The 10,086-nt window shown below is 46.2% G+C and overlaps 1 protein-coding gene across 1 annotated transcript; it reads right to left on the minus strand.

Moving 5' to 3' along the window:
- Nucleotides 1–252: 252 nt before the first annotated feature.
- On the minus strand, nt 253–5,643 carry RTN4RL1 (reticulon 4 receptor like 1). Its single transcript, XM_077836918.1, is given in 2 exon segments — nt 253–1,660; nt 5,582–5,643. Coding segments are annotated over 2 exon segments (1,470 nt in total).
- Nucleotides 5,644–10,086: the final 4,443 nt, after the last annotated feature.

Genomic DNA, 10,086 nt, shown 5'->3' on the forward strand with positions numbered 1-10,086 from the left:
GCTTTTCTGTAGGTGCTCAGTTGGGGCTGTTTGTGACAAGCATGTGATAATGCCTTTAATCCACTCCTGCTGTGCGCATTCTGTACAGTTCATGTTTATAATCCACTCATCCATGTATGGAGACCATCGAAAGCCTAAACAACATTCTTTCCTTCACAAGGCAAATCCTCCGTGTACGAAAAAAGAAGAAGAAAAGAAACTCTGGTCCTTTGTAGATTGGTGGCAGTGCAGACACTATCAGTCACAGCCAGCTCAGCGTATTATGACCACTAACACCATTATAAAAACTAGACGAGAGGCCCTGATCACCGAGCTCCCAGCTGCCTGCTGTACTCCACTGGGGGGTCTGATGGGTGTCCGCCGGGTGCACTTACCCTTCCGCTTGGGTGGTGCTGTAGGCATCATGCCAAAGCTGAATTTGTGCTGGTAGTCAGGCACATAGTCCTGAGCTTCATGAATGCTTTTCCGTGGCCCCAGAGACACTGGCTTAGAGGTTCGGTTGCGGCTTTTGTGGCTGGTGCAGTTCTTGCTCGGCTTTCTGTAACCTGGATGTGAACCGGGAGGTGCTGCTGGTTGACTGCTGTGTAAACTGTGCTCAACCCCTCTCTCTTTATCCTTCTCCTTGGAGGAGTGGTGTGGGTGGTGGTCTTTGGAGGCTCCTCTGTCTGCTGTGGAGAAAGTGTGTGTTTTGATCTGATGGAGGGACTCAGACCCAGAACAGTTCCTGTAGTCCTCTGCTTTTAGCACCTTTAAGTCCTTGCCATGCATCTGCTCAGGAGACTCACAGATCACGCTGGAACTTGAACCTCTGAATCTGCGCAACCAATCCCAGAGTGACCTGGATTTGCAGTCACAGCTCCAAGGGTTGCCATTCAGCCTGAGAAACTCCAGGGCTCCCAGGTGGGCGAGGCATTCACCCTGGAGCTCAGAGAGGCTGTTATTGAACAGGAAAAGGGTGGTCAGTCTTCGGAGATCATGAAAAGCACGTCTGTGGACCCACTGGAGTTGATTTTGGTGGATGAGTAACCTATCCAAGTTTATTAGTCCCCTAAATGTGTTCTGATGAAGGCTCCACAGCTTGTTTCCATGAAGAAAAAGATGGCTGAGGTTGACCAGGTCAACAAAAATATCATCCTGAAGGAACTCGATGTGGTTATCTTGTAGATAAAGATATTGTAGATTGTGGAGGCCACCAAATATCCCACTGGGTAAAGAGCTCAACCCACATTTGTACAGGTACAAGGCATGGAGCTTCACCAGCCCTTGGAAGGTCTCAGCTGCTAAAGCCCTTAAATAGCGATTATCCCCCAAATCCAGCTCTTCTAGATTAACAAACCCATCAAAGGTGTCTGGGTCTATGAAGGTGATGTTATTGGAATAGATCCACAAGGTGACCATGGATGGGCTAAAGTGACCTCGCAGAAGCAATGTGATCTGGTTGTTCTGGAGGAAAATCCTCTCGCTGTTTTCTGGTATCCCTTCTGGAATTGATACAAAGTTGTGGGCTTGGCAGCTGACAGTCATAGGTGATGGGTAACATACACAGTCAATGGGGCAGCATGCAGTGAAGTGAATCTCAAGCCCCAACAGCATCAGGAGCAGCTCCACATAACCCCCTGTTCAAAAAAGCAAGAGAACAAGGTCAGTTGAATTATGATGTCTCGTAAATCATTCAAAACCACCTGCCTAGTAATTATAGCTGTGAGGATTATTCCTAGTGAAAAACGTATCCAATTAACTCAACCACTTTTTCTGTCCATAAATTATCCACAAACAGATTGTGATGAGTAGGTTAGTTACTTGTAGTTGTCCAAACTTATTTCAGCCTATGGGGAGTTTGCCAACTGTTTGCTTTGATTATTCCCTAGTGGTTGTTTGTGGTGTGAGACTGGCCACCTTTATTACATGGTGGTGTGGCTGCCCTCTGATTGGTCAACTAAAACTGTATAAATAGGGTAAACACTTGCAGCGCAAAGAGCGAGTTCCTTGCTTTGTGTCAAAACGCAGTATTCACCTGAAGCGCAATCATTCAAAATGTTCATTTGCTTAAAGCCCTCTTGTGTGGCAAAGCAAACAGAAAGGGTAGCAAGTGTGACAAAAGTGCTCATGAATAACTCTTCGCACTGTTCATCCAGCTCTTCTAGTCCTAATGAGAGACAGTGTCCGAGCTCCCTTCAGTTATACCAAAAGGAATGAGGGATTTCCCCAACTCAGGCTGCTTTGTACACACGAGGCATCTGATTTACAGAAGCACTGAGTGTTTGTATTCCCACTGATTCAGCTGGAATTTGGGTGCTCAGCACCTTTAGAAACCAGGCCTTAAATCTCTTGAAAGGAAAGGACACTGTAATTAGAATAGTCCTTTTTTTACTGAGTTGTAACATTCGAGGTCTTTTAAACAGCAACATACATATTTAAAGAACAAGAGACTCTCAGGAAATATGATTTTATCAGCAGTCAGTGGAGAAGGTGCTGAGTTGAAAACTAAATTTGGAAGTGGGTGCTCAAACATATTTAAATAGATCTCCTGTGGTGTAACATATTACAGCTTCTGATACCACACAAAGTACTTCTGATCAGGGCTTTATTACAGCAGAGAATAAAGGTGGGTTTTTTTGTTGGGTTTTTTTTGTCTTTTTTTTTTTTTTTTTTTTAAAGAGCAGTAACTATCATTCCCTGTGGTCAGCCTTTGTATTGCTAGCCTCACCATCTTGTGCATTTCCTTCTCACACTCCTATCTTCCTGCTTTCTTTCAGGTCATCCCCTCTCAAACTCACTGCACCAGGCTCTCATTTCTCATTCAGATTCCACTTCTTCTGTTACATCCACACTCACCCATGTCTAATGCATTCTGCGTTGGACGTAGCAGGAAACGGGCGTCAGATCAGAGTAGCATACAGCTGCACGTGCCACCTGTCAATTAAACCCTAGCATGCCAAATGGATTATAATATTCCTAAACAGCCTGGAAAGAGAAGTTCACCAGTGTCTGTGCCAGGCTACCACAAGACATCCTGTGTCATTCTGGGCCATCTGGGCTTTTATGAGCCCCTTTTCCAGCACTCAGAAATGAATCTAGGGTTCAGTATTTAGACCACATGTTGGGAAGAAAATAGAAACTTCCCTGTTTTTGATTCTGTTCCTTTAAAAGTGTAATTCTTCAGTTGGCTTCTCGTGTAGTGTGAGATATCACTACGTAGCTAATTGTGAGTGACCTGTCCATCTGGTTCCATTCTTTGAATGCAAAGTTATATTTTTAGAATGATTGCACCACAAAGACTGTCAATAAATCACCAGCAAAGGACACGTATATCTGAAAGCGCTGTTAATAAAAATTACTATGCCTTAAAGTAGTTTGGCCACACAGTCAGATTCCTGTATAATGAGGGTAGCAGAACTTCTGTTGAGTCATGCCCTTCAAAAGTTTCAGGTTTGCATTTGCAGATGTGGGTGGTTTCCCATTTTTGCACCACTGCCAGAGAAGGGCCTTGTGTCAGGAATACCTAATCCATAAAAAATGTATGATTATTGATGTTTGTTATTAGAAGCATTTTTGAAGTCACTAACATGACATCTGGCTTTGCTGTTGTGTGTTTGATTTCAAGAGGGAGAGGATTCTGGCCCCTTTAGACCTACTCATTGTAAGTCTCCTCACACTGACTTTGACCTCTTAGTGGTCCTTGCCCATCAAGGAACCATCTCCACAATCAGCAGTGGCACCTGTGGTCTCAAAAACGCTGATACCCAAAAGTGCCAGTCACTAAGTCCTTCCCATTCCCAACTGTGAACATGTAAGAAAAACAACACTTTGCACGTGGTTATGAAAATAGGGTTGAGCACTTTTCATCCATGGATCAAAAAGCACTTTACATGGGTGTATCAGTATCATTAATCCCATTTTACAGATAGGGAAGCTAAAGTACAGAGACTGATACTTGTTAGCAAAATCTCCCCAGGCACAGATCACTGGGATGTTGTCTCTTTACATGAAGCCAGTTATCACAAATGCCTAAACAGAAGGGCCTGAATCAATAAACCATCTCCCACGTCTGAGCAACATAGAGGAAGTGTGCGCAGTGCCCACCACCAACAGTTCAACATACTGTTCCATGACCCCTTCGTCACCATGATAACAGGATAGCTGATGAGAATGTGTAGGCTGGTAGAGGTCTTATGATTTGGGTGATTTACATGTACATGGTGATAATGACACAGGCGATGGTTATCAACACACAGTGACGATTGACACGTTGGGTCTGCTTCTTCCCTGCTCTGCACAGAGTGGGTGTGAAACCCCACTAATGCCGAATGGCAGTGTTTCACACTCACTCTGCACAGGGTGAATGACTGCACAAACTGCAGGGCATGGGAGAATCAGGCTCCTGCTTGTAATTAACAAATGTGTGAGTTAATGTTGTCTGACATTACTATCTGAAGGTGAAATTTGTGTCTCAGGCTAAAATGGAAGGTGGTTATGCTATGGATTCCCAGGAGTACAATGGTGAAATTGCCACAGCGAGGAGTTTCTGTCTTTGTTCTGATATCCAGGCATGAAGGGAATTGTGTAGGGTTGGCAATGGACACAGTATAAATACCAACCTAAATGGATATTTTGGGTGAGGGGATTGGTAAAGCAGAAGAAAGAAGGCAACTCTCTAGTGACACCACACAATACTCTAGCCAAGGATGTGAGTAACTTCCGCCCATAAAATTTGCTGATTATCTACCTCTTTGAGGTGTTATGTTGAGGGATCGTCTCAGGTTTGGTCAGTGTGCGGGTTCTCTCTCATATAGGATGGCCCAATACCACTGGAGCTGAAATTTAGAACAAAAGCCCCGGTTCGCCCCGTAGTCTTCACAATGCTGCCAGACTGGGGTGACGGGCAGTATGACTCTATTTGTATCATGTAGTCCTGAGCGTTTTAGTCCTCCTTGAGTTGGAAGGGGCATAGCTCAGCAAAACTGAGCCCCCCAGCCTTCCAAGAGCTTCTGTTTGGAAACCAGGGATCCCCACTGGGGAACTGTGGGCCCAGCCTGCTGTCCTCATTAGAGAGGCAGAAATTGATGAATGTGCTGAAAAATCTTCTATTATCTCCAGCAAAAAGCTTTCAGTTTCATCCAGCCAAGGCTGGAGGCAGATGGAGTGTCATTGGTACATGTGTCAGAACTGACCAGGGAGGGAGAGTTTCAAAAGCTGAACAGAAAAATGCTGGTGAGAGCCTTTTAATTAATTGCGTTAAGAAGATACAGCACTGTTGACATTGGTAAAGATGCCAAGGATCCTGTTAGCACTTCACACTCCTGTTATTACACATGGGTAAGGCATTGTTTCCTTCCCACCCTCCCTTCATGGGGTCATTCTGCATTCATTTGGTTTTCACTGTGTTCTTACTGAGTGGAGTGAATTCACTGGGCTGTCCGAATTATTTCCCATGTAGCATCTTTCTAATGGGGTATTAATTAGGCATTAGTTAATGCCTGCTTGAAATTCTTTATCTTTGGACGTGTCCAGCTTGCAGTGTTACTTATATCAGCCTTATACTCATTATTAGACTAACATCATTATAAATGTTCTTCGTTACCTGCTAGTTTCCAACATATCAGCCTTGTTGTTGGCAGTGAAAATCACTCCTCCTGAATGCATTATTAACGAATAAGGACTGTCTTTACGCAGCACTGGATTACTGTTATACACTATTACAGTGTTAGTGTTAAGCCTGAACTAGTGCTGGAGCTGAAGTGCTCAGAAGGATTTGGGTTCCAGGGGACAGAGTCTGTGCACTTATCCAGACAAAATGGATGTTTTTCTTCCTGCCCATTTTAGAACAGATTATCCCTGTGGTGGCACCAGCACAGGGATAGAGGGGAGGCTGCACAGGGAAAAGGGAAAATCCCCCACCTTGACCCTCCCCCCAAGGCCACCCCCATCTTTGCTATAGGTTCTCATCTGGGCTGAACATCCAGAATCTGGATTTGGGACTGGTGAATCTAGGTGTACATCTTTCGGCGGCAGCAGGGCGAATGCTTAGGGCTCAAATGGGCAGAAGAATGCTAATATGGATCAACAGCCATCAAGTGCCTGGCAGAGGACCCTTCTTGGACAACAGCAGGAGCCACATTGCCAAGTTAGCAGGTGCTGCAGGGCAGATGCAGCACCCTTCAACCATTGAGCCTCGGCTCTCCATTGGGTAAAGACTGCGGCGTCCTAGAGCATGCATCCTTCTACTACACACCGCAGGTTACACGTCAAACTATTCTGCATGGACAATCTAGGGCTGCAGGGGTCAGTGTGTCCCCCTGCGTTAGGGGGCTTTGTAGGGATCAGGTCCGCCTGCAGCATGCCCTGGATGCCCTTCGTGCTTGGGGTTACTGTAGAAGGTAGGGGAAGAGCAGGGGGAGCCAGTGCTGCACCAGGGCAGTGGGGGCTCCTGTGCCAAGATTTCCTTGCACATAAAGTAGGATATTTTAACTCTATTTCAGGAGATGGGCAGCAATATGTTGATTTGGGAATGTGAATTACTATTGTTGGTTATATTCATGAGACAGGCCAAGTCCTGAAATTGAGTTTAGGGAAAAAGTTGTTTATGCAAGAAGAAAGATCTCAGTTGATCTGCAGTGTAGTTGTAGCTGTGTCGGTCTCAGGCTATCCGAGGGACAAGGTGAGGTAATATCTTCTGTTAGCCCAGCTTCTGCTGGTGAGAGACCAGCTTTCGAGCCCCACAGAGCTCTTCTTCAGCTCTGTGCAAACACAAAAGCTGGTCTCTCACCAATAGAAGTTGGTCCACTAGAAGATAGCTCCAACTGAGAGAGGCTGTTCTGCTTGACTCCCATGTTGATCTGTACTGCTGTAAAACCCCCTGTATGGCTACCACATAATATAAATAATATTTAATCAGAGCAGGATACAACTGGGGCCAAAGCCCCTGGCCCCTGTTTGCCATCAGCATTATCAAGCAGGTAGAAGCTTGGTCATCACTCACTCCTGAGGCCAAATTCACACCTGGTGCAACTCCGCAGGCTGACTGTAATGGAGCTGCCCCAATACCACCCTGTTTCTATCAACCTAAGCTTCCTGCATCAAGCCCATGTGAGACAGAGGCACAAAGACGAGGCTAAAAACCCAGAGGGCATTTACTTTGAACCTTGGGAACTAACTCAGAATGTCACATTTGCACACTGGTAGATGGAAGTGTTTTTTCCTGCTAAAAAGCAAATCTGTTACAGAACGTTACAATTCCACGTGCTCTGCGAGAGGCCGCAAAGGGCAGACTGAGCAGCGGTGGCACCTTGGCCTGGAAAACAAGGAGTTACATTTCAGATCAGAGGTAGGATGTTTCAGCAAGTCAGTATCTCAGGTCACTAACCCCAGTCTATCTGTGCTGTGTAGAGGAGAAAGCAAACAAACCTCCACTAGATCAGCACACAGACTACATTTCCCAGCAACCACGGCTTTGTGTTTGGCCTCCACAGAGTAGCAACAGATGCCTCTTTGGGATGAGGGCAAAGGAACAGCCTTGCACCACACAACCCCCATTTCTCAAGGGGTGCGAGGCCTGCAGCTGCTGCTGGAAGGCCTGCAGCTGCTGCTGGAAGGCCAGCAGCCTCCGCTCATTCACTCCCTGCAGCCATCTGTTTTCAGTGCCTGGATGCCGGCGCCAATTCTGGGAACGTGTGCTCTCTGTGTGGTGAGCCTGCTGCCGCTGCGATTCAGCCAGGGAGTGCCAGCCACCCATCCACCTTCATCATTTCCTGCAAACAGTGTCATAAATAACTGACAGATCCCAGCTGTTTAGAATTATGGTTTCTGATAGAGTGACAGCTGCTTCCAATCCCCTAGTAATCACTCCAGCAGTTCTGGAACATTTCAGGAACATAAAAATCATTGGAGATAATTTTGTTTTTGCCTAATTTGGTGAGGCAAGCTGTGATTTAATAGCTATTATGACCTCGAAGGCAGATGACGACCTGGAAGGCCACTGTCTCCACACAGCTTTGGGGGTAGGGTGCTAAGGGGGACCGTCAAAGTTATTCTGGGGGAAGGAGGGACAATAGGAAACCCCTTTTACCAACTGCTCAAAACTGCATTTTAGCACTGTTCTAACTTAGGTCCTTGTCCATTTACAAGTGAGAATTCTCTTTCCAGAGGCAGTAGCCCACAAGGGGATGCAGAAGAACGTTGCTGTGGAAGACATTGGGAAGAAATGGTATAAAACAATGCATGTGGTGGAAATACCTTCTACAGAAGTCAGGAGAAGAACTGGGGTCATGACAACAGTTGTAGCCTAGTAACCTCCAGGATCCCTCAGCAACACCCCTATTCCATTCTGGTAACACCTGTGAGTCTCCCTTCAGTGAGCTCTGATGCTGCTTCAGTAACACAATTAAATATATGTGAATACAAAATAAACCTCCCCAGATGTAACAAGCACAAGAGTGGATTGGTGCATGGGATCATTATCGCCTCTCTGCACACATACATGCTTCCTCCTTCTTTAGTGTTGTTGGCTTGTGCCCTCCCATCGCACTGAGTTCCCCTGGCTCTAAAGTGAAATGCCTCCCATCGCACTGAGTTCCCCTGGCTCTAAAGTGAAATGCCTCCCATCCTGTGTTCCTGCAGCAGTCTCCTGTGCACCCAGAGTTCCTGAGTCTGTTTATTTGCTTGCTTGCTTGCACCAGTGCCATGAATGCTTCTCCCTGCTGTAAGTGACAACAGCTAAGCCTTCTGGGGTGCATTACTGTTAGTCCAGTAAATGAAAAAGAAGCAGAGTCAAGAGCTCGGAGGACATTAGTGGTGGTTCTAGCAGGAGGCACCAACAGGAAAGAAATTCTACTGAACAGCAGGAGAGAGACTGACTTTGCTCGTGGGTATGGGGTAGCTCAAGCTGCATTGGGCACATACCCCCACCGCCTGTGTGTTACCTTTGAGAATAGCCTGCTTGGAGTTTGCCTGAAGATAAAACCATTTCCTCTGCAAATCTTAATGTGGACAGACTCCTGTGGTCAACAGTATGCCTGGGACATGTAATCTAGGCACAAGTTCCAGGGTCCCCCTGCAGATGGGGTGGAGGAGGCATTTACCCTCCTCTCCCCTTCTCAGGGTCAAACCCAAGGTCTTTGGGAAGTTTTTGGAACTTGTACATTTCCTCTTATTGCCATTTTAAACCAGAGGCCTATAAATTTCTTAGTGTAATAATGCAAAAATCAATAGCTCTCTTTGGAACAATAGTTTTATCTTTCATTTCAGCAGGGCCCAATGCCTCCCCACAGACTCCATCCCTCTGAATCAGACACATTACTAACATGGGAGAGTGTGTGGGCTGCTGCCCCTCACCACATATGGGGGTTTCTCAGTGATGTGGGACTTATTTATTTATTCCCAGTGCTGTAAAATTCTAGGACAATATAGGACAGGTTCTTCTGAAGGGAGCGGTCTTATGCTCAGTCTCTTCTCTGACATTCAGCCCAAACATGAATGCTTCAGGCTTTCTGTGCCAGCACAGGGGCTCCTAATAGCTCAGGGATCCCAGAGTCTCCACTCTGAACTCCCTGCCTTTGAAAAAAGCACAGGTTGCATGTTACTGTGCCCCGCCAAGTGGCTTAGAGAAGTCAAGGAGAGGCGAGGCTGCCCATCTCATGTCCATGAAAATGCCTTTTTGCTCTCCCGGTTCAAACACCCTGACCAGCAGTCTAACCATGAAACAGAAGTTATATATTTGTACTGCAGGAACAGCTAGAGACCAGAGCTCCACTGTGCTAGATGCAATACAAACAAATAACAAGGAGGTGGTCCCTGCCCCAATATTGCTTACAGTCTCAGTTTAAGATTAGAGACAGCAGCTGGATATGACAAACAGCGGCACGAGTTATCAGTGAGGCAATTTCAGTCAATGTGATAAGCAGCAGGCACAGCACAAGTGTAGCTGAAGCTTTTTCCTGCAAGATTTCAGTGCCACTGTACTCTGAATCCAGCTGAAATAAAATACAGCACCCTCAGCATACATTGCTAACGCACTTTGAGCACAGAAATGCTAGTGGGAGAGAGCTCGTACGCTTGAGCCCTTCTGGGCACAACAAGGCCACTGCTGGG

The sequence above is a fragment of the Eretmochelys imbricata genome, chromosome 17 (assembly GCF_965152235.1).
Source record: "Eretmochelys imbricata isolate rEreImb1 chromosome 17, rEreImb1.hap1, whole genome shotgun sequence".
Taxonomy (NCBI): Eukaryota; Metazoa; Chordata; order Testudines; family Cheloniidae; genus Eretmochelys; species Eretmochelys imbricata.